Below are 25,698 nucleotides of genomic sequence, written 5' to 3' on the forward strand. Positions count from 1 at the left end.
GTGGTCAGAACAAAACCTCGTATCTCCAAAATGGTAACTTTACAGGAGAAGGAAAGAACATGCTTTACTTATAATGTAAGTCAATGGAACCTGAATTTTTTCCAAGTCATTTCTGGCCATTTCCATTGGTCCATTCATCATGACATGTACACACAATGTTAAGGCCAACAGACATTTTCAAATGATGTCAAAAAAAAAAAGTTAAAAATAGAGATACAAGGTTTTATTCTGACAGCAGCGATATATATTTTCAATAGTTCTGTTTGCATATGATGCATATCAGTAAACATAAAAGATAAACAGATTAGGCTAACATAAGCTTGTTTTATTCCAGAAGTCAGGCACATTGGTGATAAATTAAGTGGATTATCAGGAGGAGTGTGTTTTGTTTCTAGAGGCAATAATATTTCTTTTTTTATTGTAAAGCCCACTATGGACCACTGGCCCCGCTCAGTATTGGCCCGAGAACCACCGATGGGTGCTTTGCGGCCCACCTGTGGTCTGCGGCCCAGTGGTTGAGAAACCTTGTCATACAGTGTCATAAACCACCATAATCAAGTCTATTAGAGATTACTGAACAACTCCACACGGTTTGAGGTGAGTATATGATCATTCAGGCATGCAGTTAGCACCATGCTAATTTACTGGGGTGTAGGTTTCCATTATTTGTTAGCTATGTTAGCCTAATAGCTCCAGTGAGGAACAAAAGAAGCTTCAGACATCAAACATATCTTGGCTGATCGACATTTGGTTTGTGTCATTATTTAGAGATGCAGTTTGAAGCTAACGGACATGTTAGCAACATTAGCCTCCATAGCTAACATAGCCTTGATTTTTCATCAAAATGTTATTTCAGGAGAAGAATAAATCTGAATTTGTTGTGATGCGAAGAGGCTGATGAGGACCAAGTTATGAACCAGTGTCCAGTTTAGAAGTTCTTTTGGTTTTGATTCGTGTGGTGTTTGCGCAGGTTTGCATATTCAGGAGAGCTGAGTACCGGACTGAAGCACTTCTAGATGAATGTTGGTGTCTGTAGCTCAGTAAAAAAGCACACTCAGATTTTCACCAGCATGCCTGCTGAGTCCCTACTTGCACTCTTTCGACCTTGACGCTGCTCTGTTCCTGACTTTTCTTGTAGGCGGAGATTTCCACAATTTAGCAAATAGTATTTTGTATGTTAGATGTGATAATCTTTGATGAACAGTTGTTTACAGATGTAAATTATAAATGTTCTTTACAGAGAACTGAGCACCCTGACGGTGTTATTTTCACTGAACATGTGGAGATTTTCTTTCAGTAGGACTACACTCTATGGACACTGAGGAGGACAAAATAATACACTGTCCAACTGTTGACTTGCTGTGTTCTGGTATTCTTGGACTTAGTGTTAAATCCTAATAAACTGACATACCCAATCGTCTCTAAAGCCTGTTTCTTTGCACTGGTCTTAGGTATGTTGAAGGAGACAACCTGCACCCCATGTGTCAGACACAGTCCTATCCGGCCCATGAAATTATTTAAATTTTCTATTCTTATTAGCCCGTTTTATCCTGAGATGCACTAAACTGAGGTTAATTAGGTAGATATATTTAAATGTGTTGGTTTTTAAATGGAACTCTAGTAAAGAGAATGCAGTTCCACTGTTCCACAGCCCAGTACTGGAGCGCTTTATACCCTTCTAGCTGAAGCTAACTGGTGTACATTGGCATTGTGCATGGTGACTTTTGGCTCATATGTGACTGCTCCATTGACCGTTCTATTGGTCAGTGCTTTTCTATGGAGATTATACATATACTGAACTTCTGTGTCAGAAATAGGTGACCTTAAAGTAGCTGCATTCACTCATTAGAAGGACTGTCTGGATGCTTTTGGACACATAGGGCTAATTTCATAAAGGCAGATTTAGCCTTGGTCTAAACTGAAAATGATTTGTGAAAGTGAAGCAATGGTTGCAGTTTAGCTCAGGACTCAGCTTAATGTTTTGTAGTCATTGTTGGAATATACTGTGTGTGCTTACTGACCACTGTGATTTTTAGAGCCACATATTAGCAGAGTACAGTACTACTTGTAGAGAGTCGGGTAAAAAGGATCTAGGTTAGTTTACTGTCTCTCATTTTGCTACACAAGTAGCACGAGTAAATAAACATACAACACTGGCCTTAGACTGTAAGAGGGGATGGATTACTGACAGGGCCAATGAGGCCAGTGCCCAGCCTCTGACTGCCAGGGGCCTCAGGAAGCCTCGGACCAAAAGCTCCTAGAAAGCTCAAACACTCAGGACCACCACAAATAAGTGGCCCTTGAACGTACAAATGGCTGAATACATGAAATATAAGAAGAGTTTCATTCCAAAATAAAACAAAGATGCAGCTCACAAGACCATGATCTGTCCCTGACTGTACGCAATGTAATATACCATATACATATCGCTGTTTTTGGAAGAAAACCTTGTATCTTTATTTTTGTTGTTTTTCAGTTTTTGACATAATTTGAAAATACCTGTTGCCCTTTACATTGTGAATGAATTTCATGATGAATGGACCAAAAGAAACGGCTCAAAATTACTTGGAAAAAACTATGATTCCATTGACTTACATTGAAAGTAAAGTAGGTTTTTTTCCTGCTCCTGTAAAGTTACCATTTTGTAGATACGAGGTTTTCTTCCTACAACAGCGATATACATAAAATAACTATATCTTTCTTACTTTTCTCTACATCTAACTCTAAGCATAACCTCAGGAACTAAAAGCGATGGTTTAGCTCGTTCAGTGTTAGCATTCATTAGTCTGATTTCTTTTTTTCTGACAAATGATAATGTCAGTGTGAGAAGACTCATTTGCAGCTGCAGTAATACTGCACAGCCACTGAGGGGCGCACTCAGTCCAGTGTCCAGTGTACAGCTGAGTGAGGGGTTTACAAGCAGCTCGGCTGACACTGTAAAGAGTTCACGTCAGACACGCTGAGTGTAAAAACAAAGACAAAACCTCAATGTTGTCCAAACTGAGGACGATGTAATTCATTTCGATCTAGCTTTTCATGAAACTACAGGCAATATATCATAAATCATCAGTCCTTGAGTCCATTATTCAGCTGGAGTTGCTATATGGAGCCCCTTTTATTCAGTTTTATAAATAACAGTGTGTCGTACTGGATCAAAAACCACATAAGCAACTCTGTTAGAGTTTACTCAAACGTTGAGCCTCCATTACTTGTTAGCTACATTAGCTAGAACAGAACTAAAGAAGCAAACTTTAGACACCGAACATGTCTTCGGTCTTTATGCCATCTTTTGCATTTCAGCCTAACATAACAAATAACGGCATCGGAAACAGATTCTCTGCATCACTAAACCCCTTACCGGCTGCTTACGGACATCAGGTGATCAGCCATATCTGGGGTCCAGTCTCAAAAAATAAAAGTGCCAAAAAAAAAGTTATTTGGAGTGAGCATTTTTGGCCTTATAGTATCGTTCAATGGAAGGTTCTTATATAAAAAAATAATATATTGCTGTGTTGTTGTTAGTGTCAGGATGACTGGAGGCAGCACTGGGGCACTTAGTGTTCAATGGATCGCACTGACCCTGATGTCACACACAGACATATGTGTGTGTGTGTATATATATATATATATATATATATATATATATATATATATATATATACAAACATATAAATGTACACACACAATTTTAGGATGCCTCTTTTGCCACAAGTCATTTGGTGAGTAAGTGCTATTTACTGTGGAATGGAAGCACCTAGGAGCAACAACAGCTCAGCCATGAAGCGGTAAACCATGCAAACTCACAGAGTGGGGCCGCCAAGTGTAATTGCCTATCCTGTTACATCACTCACTAGACTGTGTCTCAGGAGCTTCATGAAATGGGTATTCGTGGCCGAGCAGCTGCACCCAAGCCTAAGATCCCTAAATGCAATGCCAGGTGTCGGCTGGAGTGGTATAAAGCACACCGTCACTGGACTCTGGAGCAGTGGAAACGTGATCTCTGGAGTGATGAATCAAGCTTCACTGTCTGGCACTCTGGTAGATGAATCTGGGTTTGGTGGATGTCAGGAGAAAGTTACCTACTGGAACGGATAGTGCCAACAGTAGAGTTTGGTGGAGGAGGGATGATGGGCTGGGGCTGTTTTTCAGTGTTTGGGCCCCTTAGTTCCAGTGAAGGGTGATGTTAAAGCTACAGCACACAAAGACATTATACACAATTATATGCTTCCAGCTTTGTGGCAGCAGTTTGGGGAAGGCCTTTTTCTGTTGTGGTCTGTACTGTGGTCTGCACAGAGCCCTGACCTCAACCCCACTGAACACATATATATATATATATATACACACACAAACACACACACACCAGTATATACTGGGTTTTTTGGTTTTAGCACTGACGCTAAGTGGCTAATGTAGCTAACAAATAATGGAGGCTTATATTGATAACTGCATAAATAATCACCACACCTCAAACCTTGTGGAATTGTCCAGTAATCCTTAATAAACGTGTTTTTTTTTCACTGTATGACTCAGTTATCTCTGTACACGGACTAAAGTACATTAGCGTAGCTAAAACCGGTAGTAGGAGCTGAAAGCCAGCACTGTGAAAATGAGGTCTTTCAGATCATTGACATCACTGAAAACATGATTACAGTTTTTTTTCCCCAAGACAATTAAAATCACACCCAAAATTAAAAGGGGTACCTGTATACTGTACTTCTAACCAGGCTTTCTGTGGGTTTAACGAGATACAGATATTGATTAAATCTTCTCTTTTGACTTTAACTCAAGTTCCCAGGCTTATTATTTAGTAGCTACATAGAAAACAAGTTATTCTCAAGCTGAGCGAGTGAGGTGTAGAAGTCTGGATCAGCTGGTGAGTCCTGAGTGTTTATTAAACCAGTGCAAACAGCTTCATCCACCCAAACTCCTCTCACTCAAAATAGGATCACGGTATGAACAGTAAGCACCTTCTTTCTCAAGGTTTACAACCAAAACACAATAAAGCCTCTCACTGTCCAAAGAGAAGTGAAAAAATACAGTTCCTTATACACACATTCATAATTCTGTTTAAAGACAAACGGAATTTCCCTCCAAACTGAAAGCCGTTTCAAATTGAGCTACTAACGTATGCTATTCACTATTTGCTGCACCTTCCTGCACAGTGCAGCACACAGTATATGTAAGCATAAATAGTATATGCTAGGTATGCAGTACAGTAGTACAGTGCATGTTATGTGTATAGTATAACACTGCATAGTGTTAGATACACTATAATAGTTAATAGTAAATGTTAGGTATACAGTATAAAAGTAAATTGTGTTATAGTGTAACTAAACAGTGCACACTAGATATGCAGTCTAATAGTATACACTGATCAGGCATAACATTATGATTATTTCTACGCTCATTGTCCATTTTATCAGCTCCACTTACTATATAGGTGCACTTTGTAGTTCTACAGTTACAGACTGTAGTCCATCTGTTTCTCTGCATACTTTGTTAGCCCCCTTTTACCCTGTTCTTCAGTGTTAAGGACCCCCATGGACCCTCACAGAGCAGGTACTATTTGGGTGGTGGATCATTCTCAGCACTGCAGTAACACTGACGTGGTGGTGTGTTAGTGTGTGTTGCGCTGGTCTGAGTGGATCAGACACAGCAGTGCTGCTGGAGTTTTTAAACACCTCAGTGTCACTGCTGGACTGAGAATAGTCCACCAATCAAAAATATCCAGCCAACAGGGTCCTGTGGGCAGCGTCCTGTGACCAATGATGAAGGACTAGAGGATGACCAACACAAACTGTGCAGCAGCAGATGAGCTATAGTCTCTGACTTTACATCTACAAGGTGGACTGACAAGGTAGGAGTGTCTAATAGAGTGGACAGTGAGTGGACACAGTGTTTAAAAACTCCAGCAGCACTGCTGTGTTTCATCCACTCATACCAGCACAACACACACCACGTCAGTGTTACTGCAGTGCTGAGAATGATCCACCACTCAAATAGTACTCTGCTCTGTGAGGGTCCATGAGGGTCCTGACCACTGAAGAACAGGATAAAAGGGGGCTAACAAAGTATCAGAGAAACAGATGGACTACAGTCTGTAACTGTAGAACTACAAAGTGCACCTATATAGTAAGTGGAGCTGATAAAATGGACAATGAGCGTAGAAACAAGGAGGTGGTCAGAATGTTATGCCTGATCGGTGTATATTGATCCGTTCATCATGCAATTTTGGCAGTTGGCATTGTCAAATTATGTGAGAAAATTAAAAATGATAAAAGTGAAGAAAGGTTTTGCTCTGATACCACAATACATTTAGTATATAGTACAATAATAACAACAAACAGTCTATGTTAGAAATAAACAGTACATGTCAGATATATAATGTAGTTGTAGATAGTTTACATTAAGTTTATAATGTAATAGCAAACAGTAAGCATTATGCTTTGTAGGCCTTGTCTGGTGAGAGAAGGTCACTTCTGTTGTATCAAAACATTTCCCATCAATAAAACGCAGCAGTTTTTTTTTTAAAACCAGGTGAATATCTCAGTATTGCTTTATTTCACATACTTTATTAAAACGTTTTTTGGCACATGTTTAATTTGACACATTACCCACACATAAATCTCTCATTTACTTAAATATCTGATTTAATATAATTTATCTATATTTAAAAAGATTTCTTAGTGCTACATAATTTCTACCATACAACAGCTGTAAAAGAAGCAGTCTCTGTGCATTTGTCTCTCTCTTTCATCACATTTTCAGTCCTTAAGTGATGTCACTGTGACCCTGCAGCAGGTCATCCTCAGTCAAGCTGCCACGACCCTGTCTATAAAGGACAAAGGTCACCGCTCGTGTTTGGGCATGATATCATCCCTCTCCAGCACAGCTACGCTGCTGCCATTTTGAAGTGGCTCCTTCATGACCACGTCCAGGTAAAACTCAGCCATGACCGGGCAGTGCTCTGAAGCCACACCTCCCCATGACCAATTATCAGGGATCCAGGGGTTAGTCAGACCTTCCCTGACCACAGAGCAGTGACCTGCAGGGGACAGAACACATAAATAAGGCGTCAAACACGACAAACGGTGTGTTCAAGTGGTTTCCATAAACCTGTTCATATTTACCACCAGGGAATTACACACGTTGCAGATTCATACTGGGTTAATAGCACTCCACAATTATTACTGTACTCCACAATTATTACTGTAAAACTACACACACTGCAGATTCATACTGGATTAAAATCACTCCACAATTATTACTGTCAGACTGTAAAACTACACACACTGCAGATTCATACCGGATCAAAGATCTTGGTGGTACATATTTAAATGATAGACAACCCAGTGTAAAACCAGCTCAATAAGGCTAACAAAGTTAATTCAAGTGTTCAAACTGTTACCAAAGTTTTTGAGCTGGGGTGTTTCACCTTCCAGCACATACAGGTGTATGCAAAAGTTTGGGCACCCCTGGTCAAATGACATTTTGCTGATTTTCTAAGTGTAAATGAGTTACACACCCTCTACAGACAACACACTTCTGCACATTTTAATACACAAAAACTGTGTATTTGCTGAATTTAGCTAAATAAGTAAGTAAGTAAGTAAGTAAGTAAATGAGTAAGTAACTAACTAAGTAATTAAGTAAATAACCATGTATAAAATGTGGCCTGTTCAAAAGTATGTGCACACGCACGTACCGGTGTAGATCTTCTTCATGGTGCGGCTGGCCCAGATGTTGTCAAGCGCGGAGGAGCCCTGTGGTGATTTAGTGCTGATGTTAGTGTAGATGGACGGGGGCAGCAGAGCAGTGAGTTTTTCCTTCCTCAGGCTGTCCAGTTCAGTGCTGTCTGGGGGCAGACCGAAACCACCCAACACCAGAACATCCTTCATCCCTACAGCCGGAGAGAAACGACAACTTAAAGCCAAACGTTATACAGAATGAAGCTGTAGCACAGGCCTGATGGAACTTTGCTTGGGCCACAAAACACTAATTCTGAATCAGAATCTTTATATACTATACGATGTTTTTCAATATCACTCTAAAATTGTTGAAATCAAACCATATATAAATGAGGTATTTTAAGGTATTTTTGGGGACATCATGATGCCGTTCAGTTCTTTAATCCAGTAAAAGCAGCAAAGGCTTGAACAGCTGATTCAGTACACTAGGTAGTGATTTTGAGGGGAGGAAGATGTCTAGCCATTCACTCACAGCAGCACTTAAAAAATGTGAACCATTTTCAAATCATAAAATGTTGAAATTATGGGGATTTTTGAGTTTGAGGAAACAGTTTCAGAACAATAGCCTGTTCGAAAAGTGTCCACCTGATTAAACCTCCAGTGTCAAGGTGACACTGAAGGCATGAAGGGGATCTGATGACCTGCTAAACAAACATGCTGAATGTAATTCTTCTGGGTTTGCTCGTGCTGCACTGTGCTCCAGTACTGCCTATCTAAATCACACTGCTGCCTCATCAGCACAAAGGGCTTCTTTACAGATAGCAGGGCAGCTGAACCCCACTGACACGTAGCCGATAGCACACGGCCATAACCCTTCATCAGAGCCGCAATAAACCTGCCCAGAGGACAAATGAATCTGTGATTTGATTTTGAAGCATTGGGAAATGATTCAGCACAATTACAACCAAAGACAAAACACACAGGAACAGCTTCCCCCACCCCATTCAAATTTTCCTGTTCCACCTTAAATGGCGCAGCAGTTGCATTCTGGCGCCTCAGACACCATTTAAGGTGGAACGGGAAAATTTGAACAAAAAGCTGGCGAATGAGAAGCGACTTGAGAATGAGAAGCCGAATGCTGAGAGGCGTTTTACAAGAAACTGTTCTACTTTTGAGTAAAAGTTTCCTGCCAGAGATGCGAGAAAAGCAACTATAGCTGAGCTAAAGCTCAAAGCAGAGCAAAGTAAATCAGCGTTTTTTTATTTATATTTTTTATCCTATACTAGTACATCAGTGCACACAGACATATTTACAGCCAAGATGGTAAAATGGACATAAAAACACTCTCAGCCTGTTCTGTTCTTTTTCTTTCGCTGTCTGCTCACAGAAGTACGACACTATAAGTGAACTGCTGCCCTCTTCAGGTTAAGTCTTTAACTCACTCTAGGTTCAATGTCACTTTTAATAAAAAATGTAATAAAAGTTTTTAATATATATCTTTTTATTTTAATAAAAAAATTGATTATGGAAATATTTGTAGATGATTTTATTGTTTACAATATTGATAATGCCGAATACTCTTATTTTTATACAATTGCTTTCTGCTTTCTATTCCTTCTAACTCCGCTATTGTAAGGTCCTCCAATGCTGACAGAGGAGTTCAGCTTGAATAATATCCATCGAACCAATAGAATGGGACACTCTGGAGTAGCCGCATAAGGTCACCACGCAAAACGCCAAGCATCAACTAGAGGGGTATAAATCCCCCCAGCGCTGGACTAAGGCACTGCAAAAAATAATTTACTTTAAAAAAACAAGTAATCTGGCTATCTTGAAATGTGTTATTTTACAGAATGTATAATGATACAAAAGAATAAAAAAAAAATTATTGTTCTGTTAATTTACATTGAAAATGATATACAATTTCATCAGAAGTCAGCAAATGTAGTGTGGTATGCTTACCCAGGCAGGGAAATCAAAGCCCAGTCTACAGAATTACCCACTACGCTAAACCAACTATTAGAGGAGGAATAACCTCAAGGCAGCCAAGTCAAAACAACAAATCTCTTTTACAGTGTTTAATGACTGAGCTCCACCACTGGGATGAGTTTGAGCGGTGTTTGTAATCCAGAACTAATTATCCAACAGTAATTGGCTAATAAATTAATCTGACCTTTGGACTGACCTCTCAGTGTGTCCTGCACTGCGGTGCTCAGTCTGTGGTTTTTCGGCCTGTCGGAGCAGTGCTTCCGTCCATTCTGCTCCTTTGGCAATGCAGGTGTTTTCAGGTGAACGTTCACCAAGGTGAGTTCCGATGATCCAATCTGGTTTTGGAGGCAAACAGGAGAGAGATAACAGTGTGAGCATCTAGCTGTTTTATCCAATCACTCACCCACTGTTGTGGAGATATAGAGGCAATATAATATTAATAATGACTGTTTTGCTGATAGTTTGTTGTTGTGATGATGCTTTTCTGAGTGTATCGTGAATATCGCCCATACTGTCACAAAGCTGACCAACCACGTTTCGGTGCAAAAAGACTGCAATTGGTCCTGTCTAATTGGATTTAGTGCAGTGCAGTTTGGGAGATAAAGTCATTGCATCCAGAGTTTTGATGGCAGTTTCTAAATGTGGCACTTCTAGTGAAATATATATCTGTCATTATATCTGTCAAAATATCATAATACATATTGTGTATTGTGAAAATGCTGCATTGTGATCTGACATTTTGCCATTTCTCCCACCCTTACATTGTAGTTTACCCAGCAGACCTCTGAAGTCGAGTAGCATTTTACAGTTGGTCTTCAAGTTCAGGTTCAAGAGGCTTTATTGTCATTTACTATATATACAAACATATATGCAATATACACAGTGCAGACAATACAGTGCAATGAATACAAAAGACAATACATACAAAAAATAGAACACAGACAGTACAAGATACTGAGAGTATGCAGAAGCAGGATGTGACATGCTATGACATATTAGCAGCTAGCCTAGCATATATGAGCATAGCGGTCACTGAGGTAGCAACTAGCAGCCGATATTGTTGAAATAAAATGTGCAAAAAAATACAAATAAAAATAGGCATCACAATAATATGTCATGCCCATATTAGGAACTCCAGCTGTAATCAGGTTTTCTTAATGGTAGAAATGAATGGAGCATCTGAAAATCTCTGAATCGCATCCTGTGGTTAACAAAACCGTACATTTTTCTTTGAATTACGAGGCGGAAACATAAATAATGCTGCATTCATGCTACTACTGAGCTAACATGGTGTTTGTAGGCATGAAAGTAAGCCTACAAACACCAGCTACTCAAACTGCAGCCTAAAACTGCCAAAGCAGCTTATCTGCCACATTTAACAAAGCTTGCTGGTTTGTGAGAGATATTTTGGCTGAATGATGTCAGTTCAATGTGCAGCAATGTTAGCTCACATGTCACAATGTTCACATTTAACTCCTTAACGATCTCGTAATTCAGAGAATCCAGTGACATTCAGGAGAAAAGCGTAAATACAGGAAAATGTATTGTTTTTAGTTGTTTTCAATTCCTCTAGTTAGGACTCCCCCAATCACATGATACTACCAGCGCTAGGAGGGTGAAGGCTTCCTCCAAGACCTGTGAAGATCCACAACACCTTTTCGAACTGCAGCTCACACAACGTCACTGGACAGCCGAACGCGCTCAGAGGAAGGCGCTAACAGTCAGTTAACAGACGCTTGCGCTGACTACTATCGTGCAGAGTGATGGGGGGAGAAGGAGGGCCATCCTACCCAGCCAGAGAGTGTGAGGCCAATAGTGCTCTCTTGGTCTACCGGCCAGATGGCTGTAGCATCATGGATTGAACTTGTGATCTCCTGATTATAGAGCCAACGCTTAGACAGTTGCGCCACTCGGGAGCCCCACAATGTAGTGACTTTACAACATTTCCGATTACCACAGGACGCAAGAGCAGCAATTTTAGGAAAAATCCATTCAAATCTCCCATAGAGAAAAACACTTAAGATCCGGAGCTCCTAATATGGGTGTGATGCCCACTGCAGAATGATGACACGTCCTCATTGGTCTATTCGTAGAAAGATTACACCGAGCTGATAAGACATGGCCAGGTTTAGTGCTGATCTGTTATGTAACAGTGATTGCAAAAGTGGATTATTTTTATTGTTATTGCTTTGATTTGTTGTATTTTGTTGCTTACCATCACTTGGCTGTTCTAATATTATCAGACAAATTAAACTACTTATCTAATTAAACTAATCTTAATTGCTAAGACAGTTATATAACAAAGAATTGCACTGGATTCCATATCAAGATTTATGTGCCCTGTAATTATATCATGGGACTCCTATAATAATCAACTGTCTTGAGTAAAAAAAACACATCAGAAGCAGAACACCGTCTCCTCTGACGAAAGCTGTTGGTACTTACGCAAAAGCGGGCGAGGAACAGTTTAGGCTGCCCGTGGTTTCCGTTGCCGTTAGCAGCGGCGCTGTCCAGCACCACAGCTTCCTTCAGCTCAATTCCAGCTGAGGAGTCCCAGAGAAAACCGGAATATTCTGAACCCTATGCAAAAACAACATAACTACATTAGCACAGGTTATTCAGTAACACAAGTCTCAATACAAATGAACAAAGCCTGCTTCAATTTATGGATATTTCTAAAATATATCATCAGTACTGTACAATAAAATAAAGTTATATTATTTCAGCAGCTCGCACCATGCTTCATGTATACATATATTTTTCACGTTCACATCTGCCGATGCTAAAACATAAACATTTATAAAATGTAGAAAATGGGACTAAATCTACCTGGATTAGATTTATAGTGATAGATAATGTGGATTTGTTGGGTCTGATATGGATATAATATAGTGCTATTGGCTATAACACTGCAGGAGTGTTGTGCCATTGTCTTCTCTGTACCTACAGCTGAAAATTAGGGTGATTAAACTACCGAGATATTTCATCAAAGGGCACATAGCCTACATTTTTCTTGCATTTTATTTTTTGTTCACTTCCATTTAGGACATTTGCATAGATTTTTCTTTTAATTCATGTGTAAATGACCATTTTCCAACCTCTCTTTATCCCTATTAATCAGACTGCTTTTGTTACTGTGTCTTTAAGACAGATATATGCACACAAGCTCTGTTCTGATTGGCCATCCTGCATTGTGCTTCAATCAAAAAGCAGTCCATTTCATATAACTTCAGTACGAGGGGGCAGGGCTAAACTACAAATTCAAATCGGGCAGTTTTTGCAATGTAGTTTCCATTTATGGACAGTATGGACAGTATGGGGAGGGAATGGTATGTTTTACATATTGCATTAAGCTCTTCTATTTAAAGGGGAGAATGAAGGTTTTCCATGCTACGGACCCCTTAATGTGCACTGCCCTTTTAAAACTAATGTAATGTAATAATATTTTGTTGCTTACCATCACTTGGCTGTTCTAATATTATCAGACAAATTAAACTACTTATCTAATTAAACTAATCTTAATTGCTAAGACAGTTATATAACAAAGAATTGTACTGGATTCCATATCAAGATTTATGTGCCCTGTAATTATATCACGGGACTCCTATAATAATCAACTATCTTCAGTAAAAAAAAGCACATGGGGAGGGAATGATATGTTTTACATACTGCATTAAACTCTTCTATTTAAAAGGGAAAAATGAAGGTTTTCCATGTTATGGCCCCCTTAATGTGCACTGGCCTTTTATTTTGTAATAATGTAATATATGTATAATGTAATAACGTAAAATAATGTAACGTAAAACCTTGTATTGCTGAAACAGTAACTTCAGAGGAGAAGGCTAAAAATGTTAAAACTGTGATATTTTAATGTCCCTTTGTAATGACAATGTTCATACATTGTAAAGGGCAGCTGACATTTCAGCAAATGGTGTAAAAATAAACAAAAAAAAGAAAGAAATGGAATAACAGCTTTTCTTATAGCAGCAACGATATGCAAACGAACCCACATCAATCACAGAAATCTACTTGTCCCTAAGATTTGAACTGATGTCTTTAATCTGATCAGTGTGGTTTCTCACTGTCTCCCATAAACACGAGAGCTATCAGGTCGTATTTGCATTTCCTCTGAAAGCGTGAATAGCAGGAAATTGTGGGCCGATGCTGATATCCAATATTTTTCATGTTCACATATGTCGATGCTGATACAGAAACATTTATAAAATGTAGAAAATGGGACTAAGTCTACTTAGATTAGATTTATAGTGATAGATCATTTGTTTTTGTTGGGTTACAAAATGAGTGAAATAATCAGCGGTATACAGACATATGACTGCAGACATCGCCGGAGCCTTAATGTCAAAAAGAAGCCAAAATTCATGAAGGCAAAATCATGTTGCAATTTTATATTAATTGACCTAGTTATGTTTCATAAATGAAAATAATCTCATTCAGCCTAATAAGAAACTAGAACAGACTCAGTTTATATCACAATACCTACATTTAGAGTCAGTTATTCATTCAACCTAATGAGAAACTGTAGAACAGATTCAGTTTATATCACAATACCTACATTTAGAGTCAGTTATTCATTCAACCTAATGAGAAACTGTAGAACAGACTCAGTTTATATCACAATACCTACATTTAGAGTCAGTTATTCATTCAGCCTAATGAGAAACTGTAGAACAGACTCAGTTTATATCACAATACCTACATTTAGAGTCAGTTATTCATTCAGCCTAACGAGAAACTGTAGAACACGACTATTTTGATTATTTACATCAGACCACTGAATGTTTGTTTAGGGTTGCTGTATAAAATATGGAGTTTCCAGTTTAGAAAGCTGTGCTACTGAGCTGGACTTTGGTGCTGTAGCTAATCTAAACTAGTCAAGTTGTAAAGGACAATGACTTTGCCACCATGCTGATGTTAGCTTGATTACACAAGAAAAAACTACACTCAGTGTCTCCTAACAGTTCAACATTTCACAATCGTACAGTATAAACATCACGTTAAATTTTAAACAATCTAAATTTACATATTCAGACAAAAACTGAGTAGAGTGAAAAGTGCAGATTCTAAACTTTCAATCCCTATAACATTTTTATCTGTGAGTAAAAGAGCAGATATTTTATTATTATTTGAAAAGTTATTGTTGTGTGTACAGTTTTGCTTCATGGAAAGAAAAAAGAGCCTTTACAATTTTGCTGTTTTTTTATTTGCTGACATCGAAACAAACAGAAATAAGTCAGAAGTGCAGAATGTAAAGAATGTACAGAATGTAAACAAAATTTTACATTTATTATGCAACTTTAATTAGTGACTATGCATTATAACGAGAAACGCCCTTGCAACCTCCTTGAAAACCACAGCAAACAACCTAGCAATGCCCACCTGGGATCCCAACCACCTACCAACCACCAGGGATACTAGAGCAACGAACTAGCTACACACTACCAACCACCTGGTACTGTTGTGTGTTTGTTATCGAACCGTGTAATTAATTATGTAATTACATGTATACAGTGTAGTTTGGGGCTCAGAGTGTATAAAGACGTCTTTGACCTCTCTGAACTGTCTGTGTTGTGCTGGAGGCCGCTGTGTGTAGGCTAATCAGCTGTTGATGCTCCATTTAGATACAGAAAGGTGTGAGAGATAAGAAAGACAGAGACAGTACACACAGCTGTCCTCTGTGCAAGCACGCGCACACACACACACACACACACACACACATACACACATACACACATACACGCACACACACACACACGCACACACACACGCGCACACACACGCGCACACACACACACACACACATGCATACGCACACACACACAGGGTGTCGGTTAAATGAACACTTGGGGATGAAACAGAATCCTTGAATAGTCATAAAAGTGTAAAAATCTAAATGTTAATTAAGCAATAAAACACGAGAGGGAGCGTCTTATCGTCATCGTCACGTTTCTGCGACCAAATCGCAGCTGTGACGTTATTTTGCGATAACACCCGACCTCGAGTGTTCTATTGCTTTTATACTACAGTTAAATAAAGTAATAAATAAATAAACTGGGTTGTGAACGCGACATTTAATGTTTTAATGTTAGCAGTTCCTTCACCAAATTGTAGTTCATTAACAAGCAGCTCATTGCTACGTCAGAGTAATGAACTCCGCCCACTCGCTGCACAGTCTGCTGTAAGCCTCACCTTTTGAAGTTTGGACTAAGCCATAAAACTGCCGCAATATCAAGTTCAGCTCAGTTTTGTCAGTTTTTGCCAGATCAGTATTAATGTTGTTTTGTTCCAGCCAGTCTGTAAAGCATCTTACAGCCCATTTAGTTTGGCGAATGGTGTTGGGTTCATTTCTGGCTGATTCCAGGTTGTTTAGCTGTTCTTCTGTCACAGCTGCCGACTGAAAAGCTGCTCAGTGGTGACGACAGTTTGGGAATTTAGTGTCGTCTCATCTTCAGAGTCTGACCAAATCGGCTGTCGGTCAAATGTGATCTTAAAAGTGTCCATTTTCTGTTTGTGGCAAAGTAAGAAGTAAAAACGTTCAAATGGCTTGAGAGTCTCCTACAGCTGCCTAAGTCGTTGCTTAGCAACGGCGTCTCAGCGGAGTGATGCAGTGTTTGTAAAAAAAACAAAACTTGATGTTATGGTGAAATATCAGCACGGTTAGAACGCTTCTCAACCGATCAGCTTGCGTGGCCAGAACTAACTGTTGTATAATTAGTATTTTTGATATGCTTATTACCTTTTTTCTAACATTATACAGTCATAAGCACAAGTTTGACCCCCTCGGTCTTATAAATAAAAAAAAAATAATATGTACACATCTCTACAGGGAACACATAACATGGGTCATTCTCCATTTGGAGTGGGAATTCAGGTGGATACATCTTTTAAAAAAAATTAAAAAAAAAATTTCTTTCATGCCAAAAATAAATAATTTTAATATGTCCATTAACATAATTCTCTGGTGTTATATGAATGTGGTGTAACACCAGTGACGGTGATTGCAGTGACATTCTAGTTAAAACTGAGGATTTTGTAAATTGGCTGACTCATTGGTGGTCAGGTGACCTTGTGCAACTATTTAAAATCAGTAATAAAAATGATATTTGGTATTATTTTAACAAAATTTTAATTACCCAGCTATTAAAGCACACAACACCAGTGACACATAAACGTTATGTGCCGCCTGATAAGCAAAACTATGAATTAATGAATAAAATGTAGTGAGCAGTGTTGGACTTGACTTCTCATGCAATGAGATGCTTCCTCTCTGATGAGCCTCGACCCAAAGAAGCAGTTTAATAGAGCTGAAAATACTGTGTTAAAATGTAATATAAGAGTCCTGATAACACCAGTGACCAAAATCGCTCTGGCAAATGATTTGTTTAAATAAAATACATATTTTTTAAGTGTAGTATAACAATAATATGAAAAGTAAACATGAACCTGTTGAATACAAGTTCCTAAGTTAAACCACTTAAAAATATTGTTTTATATTACAAATGTTTTTTTAAATGTCAAAAATTGATTTATCAGTCTACTCAGGCTTTCGCAGAGCTCAATAACAGATTAATAGCTGATCACATTGATTTATCAGTCTACTCAGGCTTTAGCAGAGCTCAGTAACACTGAGATTAATAACTGATCACATTGATTTATCAGTCTACTCAGACTTTAGCGGAGCTCAGTAACACTGAGATTAATAACTGATCACATTGATTTATCAGTCTACTCAGGCTTTAGCGGAGCTCAGTAACACTGAGATTAATAACTGATCACATTGATTTATCAGTCTACTCAGGCTTTAGCGGAGCTCAGTAGCACTGAGATTAATAACTGATCACATTAATTTATCAGTCTACTCAGGCTTTAGCAGAGCTCAGTAACGCTGAGATTAATAACTGATCATCTCATTGATTTAACAGTCTTTAGCAGAGCTCAGTAACTATCACTGCTAATCTCAATATCATCTGACACCATGAGATTGTGATAGCTTTGAAAGATTATTACATTTTATCAGCACTAATGGCTTACACACACACACACGCACACGCACACGCACACACACGCACACACTCACACACACTCACACACACTCACACACACTCACACACACACACACACACACACACACACAAAACAAAGGAATGGGTCAGTCAGAGAGAAATGCAGGGTTTACATTCCCTCCTCTAATGAGCTTCATTTATCTTCAGTATATAAACACTGGCGGCTAATCGAGTGTTTACACCTGCTAAACCTCAACACAGATTTCTCCTGTGTGCTTCACCCATCCGAGAGAACATCATGTGTTTATCCAACATTACTGGAAACAGCAGACATTCTTATGTTGTATAAACATTATAATAGTGTTCATTTCTTATCTCCTGACCCTGCGAGTTTAAACAAATCTGTCTGCTGTCCTCTGCTAGAGATCAGACTGAGGCTTCTTTAGTCAGTGTGGATTAGTCTGCATGTCTTCAGTGTGGCCTCCTTTTTAATGTCTAAGTGGACAATGTGTGCACTGCATGTATGTTTTGAATAAGTGCTCCAAGACTGGCCAGCAACGCCCTTAGAGTGGAATTCCACCGATTTTTCTAAATTTCTGCATAATTAAAATGATAAAATGTAAACAAAGCCATTCAGAGTGGAGTGCAGTCACTTATTCAGAACTGCTCACAGTGGGGGTGATAGGAACCAGACGTCTGAAGAGTTTAATGCCTCTAAAAGCTCCCTCACAATAAGTTTCTAACTAAAATAGTCATGAATGCGCTGCCTGCACCGAAAACTGTGACAAATCAGTCAGTGATGTAGTTCTTCATACCGTCCCATCACTGCTCATGATCTCTCAAAGCATCATGTATGGTTTCTATTTTAAAGTGTTCATGATGTCTCACCTCACTGGACTCTGCAGTGGGTTTCTCAGAAACAGCACATTTCCACGGTCCTTGAGGGCCTTTCCACTTACGCACGTTAAAGAGGGACGGCTGATTCAGCTCCGCACAAAACTAAAACACACAGGAGGGGAGAGAAGAGAATTCATTAGAAAAAGCAAAAATACAGGGGAAAAAAACAATACATTCACTGTGTGGCCCCTTTATCGGAAACCCTGCAGTTCACTGTTGCTTTTAATAGTCTTTCACATCAACTTCTGCAGTAACTATATGGTCAGACCTGACCCTGTTGAATATTCTACTGTCCGGGTGAAAAACATCAAAGTCAAACCTCATTCACCAACTGATCTTAAGAAGAAATCTCTTCTTAAAACCCACTTATGCAGTTTTCACAAATATTCTGACATTCACAAGTGTTTTCTTGCATGGCATTTGTTTTTAGGTAAGAACAGAATCTACACACACTCAAGAGCTCAAAGGAGTGAACAGTTCTGTGGTTTAAGAACACGTCATGAATCTGACGTAGACTTTTTCTTAGGACCTTTATCAAGAACACATTTAAGAAAGAACTTAAGGAGATATTGGTGAATGAGGCCCAATGTTCTTATACAGCCTTAATGCCTTTGGACACCACCATTTACGTAAAAGGCCCATACCATGAAAAACCTAATTCTCCTCACTTCTTTTCAAAATAAAAGAGTTCATCGTAGTACATAAACAGGTTACTTCCCAGTCTATACAGTCATGTGAAAACATGTAAAGAAATACAGTCTAAGTGACACATTTTGTTGATTTTTTAAGTGAAAAGAAGTTAAAAGATCATCTACATGGAACAATCATGACTGATTTGCTGTGTTTAAAATAGTGGAAAAAATTAAACAAAATATAAAAATATGCCATAACGTTTACACAATTTTACTTTTTTCTGCAATAGTGTATTAAAATGTGCAGAAGAGTGTTCTCTGTAGAGGATGTGCTGACTTATTCACACTTAAATCAACACGACATGGAATCTGCCCATGGGCGCCCAAACTTTTGCATACGACTGTATACAGAAAGCTGCAAGCTGCAAAAACAGCCTATTTTGGATTTACTGCTTTTGTGATGTCACAAAAATCTTCATGTCTACATAGATCCACCTATTCAGCCTACAGCAGTTTAGCTCCGCCCACTCACACTGAAGTTATAAGGAGTGTTTCAGCTCTTCAGCTTTTTCAGTGAGGCACAATACAGGGCAGCCAATCAGAACAGAGCTCATTTACATATATTAGTCTTACAGGCACAATAAGCAGCCTGTTTAATTCTAAGAGATAGAGAGAAGATGGAAAATGAACGCTTTTGTTTTTGATTCATAAAACCACACAAACGTTATAAGTGGACCTCAGGGGGAAAAATAATAGAATAAAATGTGGAATAAGGACCGTTTACTAATGTTGTTTACATCTGTTTTGATAAATAAAGAAGCAGTCAAAAGTTTGGGCACACAGTCATCATGGCTCTTCTGTATTTTTACTGTTTTTTAAGCATATTTAAGCATAATAGTGACATGAAAACTACAAAATAACACTGGATGCAATGGAGAATTGTTAAAGAATTGTTGTTATCTTTTAGAAATTAGCCCCCCTTTATGTGATCTTGATCATCCTCTCCAGCAGCTTCATGAGGAGCCACCTTAGATCCTTTTCCAACAGCACTAAAGAAGATACACACATGCTGAGACCTTGTTTGCTGCTCAAAACTAGAGCTTATATTTAAAACTCACACCTACACTGTAAAAAGTGGCTCGTCAGATCTACTTAAAAACTACTTCCTGTGGTAACAAGCAATCGAACTAGTTTTATTCAACCTAAATAACTGAATGAGTAAATAAATGAACGATTCTTTCAATCAATGAAGTTTTCTCGCTGAATAAAACTAGTTCGATTGCTTGTTACCACATGAAGTAATATTTTTAAGCAGATCTGACGAGCCACTTTGTACAGTGTAGGCACTGACCTCAGCTGTTAAAGTGATTTAAGTACTATGATGACATTCTTTATTATTTTTGTCATGAATTAGCTTTAAAAGAGCCAAATGTACTGCATTCTCCTACATGTACAGGCAGCTCCTTCCGCCTGTGATCCGCTCTTACTGAAAAAGATGTCCCTCATAAACATCTCAACATCTCCTCTTGTACAAGAAAGGATAAAGCCACTTAGATCTGAATGAAAATGCCATCACAATTACAGACCACGGGTGAAAATGAGCCGTATTACTCCAGCCTAAACAAACGTGTTTTTAATCTGGATTGATACCTACCGAGCCTGCATTTCTAACATTCTCTGGAAAGAGTTTAGGAGCTTTATAAGCAAATGATCTTCCACCGACTGAGCCACAAAAGATCCTAGGAGTCTGCAGTAAGCCTGATGTGCTCTAGATGGGCGGTAAGACGTGCCAGAGCTCGGCCATTAAGACCCTCTAGTTAATGCTGAACTGTTTCCATATTTAGCCCACAGAGCAACTTTCGAATCATCATGGGGCAAACAAAGGCCTTTAGCTCTATGCTAATGAATTAAGAATGTAAACAAAGCAATTAGAGCTTTAAGCGTGCCTTCACATCTCCAGCTGACGCTTTCTGCTTTTAGAGCTTTGTGCTTCCACTTTTCCACCAAAGCAACTGGTCTAGGGGTGAGAAGGGGGATCCCCTGAGGTTATGAATACAGTGCCTGATGAGGGAGACACTGTTTTATGACAGTTTTGAGAAGGTTTTGGCCTACAATTTATTTTTTAAAACCTATTCATGGCGAAGGGGTACATGCAGGGCACTGTGAGGCAAAATAGTCCCCAAAGAAAACACATTTTTTTTTAGATTTATCAGTATTTTTTTTATCATCAACATTACATATAAAGCGTAGCAGACACATGTAGGTTCACTGGTGCTTTTGGATAGTTAATAAAGTATAAAATTGCTACAGTAAAAATAAGTTAACACATCCTCTACAGAGGCCACACTACTGCACATTTTCATGCATAATTACTATTTACACCAATCAGGCATAACATTCTGATCACCTCCTTGTTTCTATGCTCATCGTCCATTTTATCAGCTCCACTTACTATATAGGTGCACTTTGTAGTTCTACAGTTACAGACTGTAGTCCATCTGTTTCTCTGCATACTTTGTTAGCCCCCTTTTACCCTGTTCTTCAGTGGTCAGGACCCCCATGGACCCTCACAGAGCAGGTAGTGTTTGGGTGGTGGATCATTCTCAGCACTGCAGTAACACTGATGTGGTGGTGGTGTGTTAGTGTGTGTTGTGCTGGTACGAGTGGATCAGACACAGCAGTGCTGCTGGAGTTTTTAAACACCTCAGTGTAACTGCTGGACTGAAAATAGTCCACCAACCAAAAATATCCAGCCAACAGCGTCCTGTGGGCAGCATCCGGTGACCACTGATGAAGGACTAGAGGATGACCAACACAAACTGTACAGCGATTAGCCATGTAAGAGATTAGCCATTGTCTCTGGCTTTACATCTACAAGGTGGACTGACAAGGTAGGAGTGTCTAATAGAGTGGACAGTGAGTGGACACAGTGTTTAAAAACTCCAGTGTGTGTCTGATCCACTCGTACCAGCACAACACACACTAACACACCACCACCACGTCAGTGTTACTGCAGTGCTGAGAATGATCCACCACCCAAATAGTACCTGCTCTGTGAGGGTCCATGGGGGTCCTGACCACTGAAGAACAGGGTAAAAGGGGGCTGACAAAGTATGCAGAGAAACAGATGGACTACAGTCTGTAACTGTAGAACTACAAAGTGCACCTATATAGTAAGTGGAGCTGATAAAATGGACAATGAGCGTAGAAACAAGGAGGTGGTCATAATGTTACGCCTGATCGGTGTATTTGCTGAATTTAACATCTGTTAAACTCAGTAAACAAATAGAAATTGCTCAGTAAAATTAGCAGCCACATAAGTGCCACATAAGTGTGTCTCTGTAGAGGATGTGTAACTTATTTTCACAAAACATATCATTTGACCAGGGGGGCTCAAACTATTGCATACTTTTGCATTTAGGCTGTAGACATTGTGATCCCTGGTTCCTATTAGCATCATTGTAAAGATATCTGAGTCTCTACAATCAACCACTTCACACCAAACCACTCTGAATTACTCTTTACGTCTCCGGCATAAAGTGAAGGTTTCCCAAAGTCCTGCTGCAACAGCAGAAACATCCTTTTTTTGTGTTCTTATCTTATCTTATTGTATTCTTTGCGTAATATGGTTGAATCTTACGTATAAGAGCAGGAGAAACACAAACTAGCTTGAGGAGACCAAGACTGGAACTGAAAACCCATCAAACGCTCTAAGCACTTCTGCCTCGGACACTTTTGCAAACATGCAAAACACCTGGCAAAGCAGCGCAGATCCAGAAGCTACTGAGCATGCCGCACAAGAGCGGTGCAATCTGATGAGGGCACTTGACATTTCCTATAAACTCTGACATCTATAATTAACCCATGCAGTGAGATTTCCTCTCAGGTACTGACAGACCTCTCCTTTATTCTAATGCTTGACTTTAAAGCGCTAGACCACCTCAAATACAATCGACCAGCCAAGAAACGCTTGGTGTCTGAAGTTCGCTTCATTAGTTTTAGTGCTGGAGCTACAAGGCTGGTGGAGAGGTACATGCAAGGCAAAATGAGGCAGAGCACTCCCCAAAGAACCTTTTTACCATCATCAGTGTTACATATAAAAACATATGAAGGTTCACTGGTGGGTTTGGGCAGTAAATAAAGTTGCTATATTAATAGTGTTGTAGACCCCTGGTTCCTATCACCTATAAAGTGACCAGTGAGTGGAGGCACAAGGTAGGTGTTTCTAATAAAGTGGCCAGTGAGTGGAAGTACAAGGTAGGTGTTTCTAATAAAGTGGCCAGTGAGTGGAGGCACAAGGTAGGTGTTTCTGATAAAGTGGCCAGTGAGTGGAAGTACAAGGTTGGTGTTTCTGATAAAGTGGCCAGTGAGTGGAAGCACAAGGTAGGTGTTTCTGATAAAGTGGCCAGTGAGTGGAAGTACAAGGTTGGTGTTTCTGACAAAGTGGCCAGTGAGTGGAAGCACAAGGTAGGTGTTTCTAATAAAGTGGCCAGTGCCTGATGAAAGAGATTGTTTTACAATAGTCTTGAGAAGGTATTGGCCAAAAATACATACTGTGGCGTTGACACAGAATAAGATGTGGGAAATGTTGGGTACTGTAAGGTAAACTTACTTTTTTCTGATTTTCTACTATTTTACCATAATCAACATTACATATAAAACCTCAGAAGACACATGTAGGTTCACTGATGGTTTTGGATAGTAAATGTCTATATTTTGGTTATAGTCATGGTGACCCCTGGTTCCTATCACCACCACTGTAAAGAACTCTGAGTCCCTACAATCATTTCACACCAAACCACTCTGAATGACTGTTTACTTCTCAGCAACTGAATTATGCTGACATTTTTTGTAAAATCTGCAGAATTGCCCTTTAAATCTTAAAAAGACTTGGTTTCTGACACTGTCTAACACTGTTGTCTATAAACATGGACAAAATTCAGGGTTGAAGATGTCTTGAAACACCAAACATATATAGGCTGATTGGTTTAAGGGGATAACTGTGTAAACGTACTTTTTGTTGAACAATACTTATAAAAGGGGTTTAGGGAATGAGGGTAGGAACCAGCAAAGTGATTTAGGACAGGGCTGCAGCTCTTAAAGCACTGGGCTCCAGTTCCAGGCAAATGAATGATGAACAACAATCCCGATAAAAGTCTCATAAGACTTCCCATAAAAGTCCCATAAGAGTTCTTTCTGTAAACCTGTAAATGCCAAAGCGATGGCCGGTTGCCCAGCGTCTTCCACTATGCAGGCTCAGTTACTGTAACCGAATCTCAGCGATAACAGTGGAAGGGGTTTGGCAGAAGCTGTGAATCAGAGAATCTGCTGGCAATCAGATGGCAAACTTGCTTACACTAAAGAGAGTCGAGGAAACCAGCCAGACTTCCAGCAGAAACGAGAGCAGACACACGTAGACATGTACACAAAGATACTGGATCATATAATCAATACTAACATCAATCAAGAGGTAAAGGTAAGTAGGTTACAACTATTTACTCAGCCACTAAGACTCAACAATTAAATATATCATTTTTTCAGTATTTAGTGTGTCCACGCTTTGCCTGTTTTTCAACTTGCATTCTTTTCAGAAAAATTTTTCAAAATTATCTACATGGAATTTTTTCCACAGTTCAGTTTTAGAAATTGGTTTTACATTTTCTGCTTTTCACAATCCAAGATATCCCAAAAACATTCAGTGATACTGAGGTCTGGTCAGTCCATCGTTCTGAGAACACCAGCAGCTTCTTTGTTGTTTTCTCCTTGTTTGTCTACTTTGTTTTCTCAGTACCAGACTCAGATACACACTCCCACACATATATACACACACATATATCAACCACTTACGATAGCAACAAGTAAGTAAGTTAGTAGCAACCTGAGATAACATAGTAATGTCCAAGCAACACCAAGGCAACCACCTGGGATGCTAGGCCATTGCTATAGTAACACCTTAGCAACCACATGAGTTAAGACAGTAATGTCCAAGCAATACCTTAGCAACCACCTGGAATACCCTAGCAATGGCCTAGCAACACCTTAGCAACCACCTGACTTAACACAATAATGCCCAAGCAATACCTAAGCAACTACCAGGGATACCAGAGCAACAGTCTTGCAACACCTTAGCAACCACATGAGTTAACATAGTAATATCCAAGCAATACCTTAGTAACCACGTGGAACAACATAGCAGTGGCCTAGCAACACCTTAGCAACCACCTGAGTTAACATAGTAATGTCCAAGCAATACCTAAGCAACTACCAGGGATACCAGAGCAACAGCCTTGCAACACCTTAGCAGCCACCTGACTTAACATAGTAATGTCCAAGCAATATCTTAGCAACCACCTGGGATACCATAGCAATGGTCTAGCAACACCTTAGCAACCACCTGAGTTAACACAGTAATGTGCAAGCAATACCTTGACAAATCACCTGGAATACCATAGGAACGGCCTAGCAACGCCT

General features: G+C 39.3%; 1 protein-coding gene across 2 annotated transcripts in view; it reads right to left on the minus strand.

The window, feature by feature from the left end:
• Window positions 1-6,538: 6,538 nt before the first annotated feature.
• eepd1 (endonuclease/exonuclease/phosphatase family domain containing 1) overlaps window positions 6,539-25,698 on the minus strand; it is a 55,477-nt gene continuing 36,317 nt past the window's right edge. Inside the window, exons 3-7 of one of the 2 annotated variants that reach the window (XM_036566002.1) lie at window positions 18,587-18,697; window positions 12,123-12,257; window positions 9,862-10,012; window positions 7,706-7,900; window positions 6,539-7,045 (exon numbers count right to left, since the gene is read on the minus strand). In XM_036566002.1, the coding sequence (XP_036421895.1) occupies window positions 6,849-7,045; window positions 7,706-7,900; window positions 9,862-10,012; window positions 12,123-12,257; window positions 18,587-18,697 (789 nt within the window). In that variant the 3' untranslated portion in view covers window positions 6,539-6,848. The remainder of the gene's footprint in view (window positions 7,046-7,705; window positions 7,901-9,861; window positions 10,013-12,122; window positions 12,258-18,586; window positions 18,698-25,698) is intronic. The other variant, XM_036566003.1, reaches the window with a different exon arrangement.

Source organism: Colossoma macropomum, unplaced genomic scaffold, assembly GCF_904425465.1.
Source record: "Colossoma macropomum unplaced genomic scaffold, Colossoma_macropomum, whole genome shotgun sequence".
In the NCBI taxonomy this organism is placed as follows: Eukaryota; Metazoa; Chordata; class Actinopteri; order Characiformes; family Serrasalmidae; genus Colossoma; species Colossoma macropomum.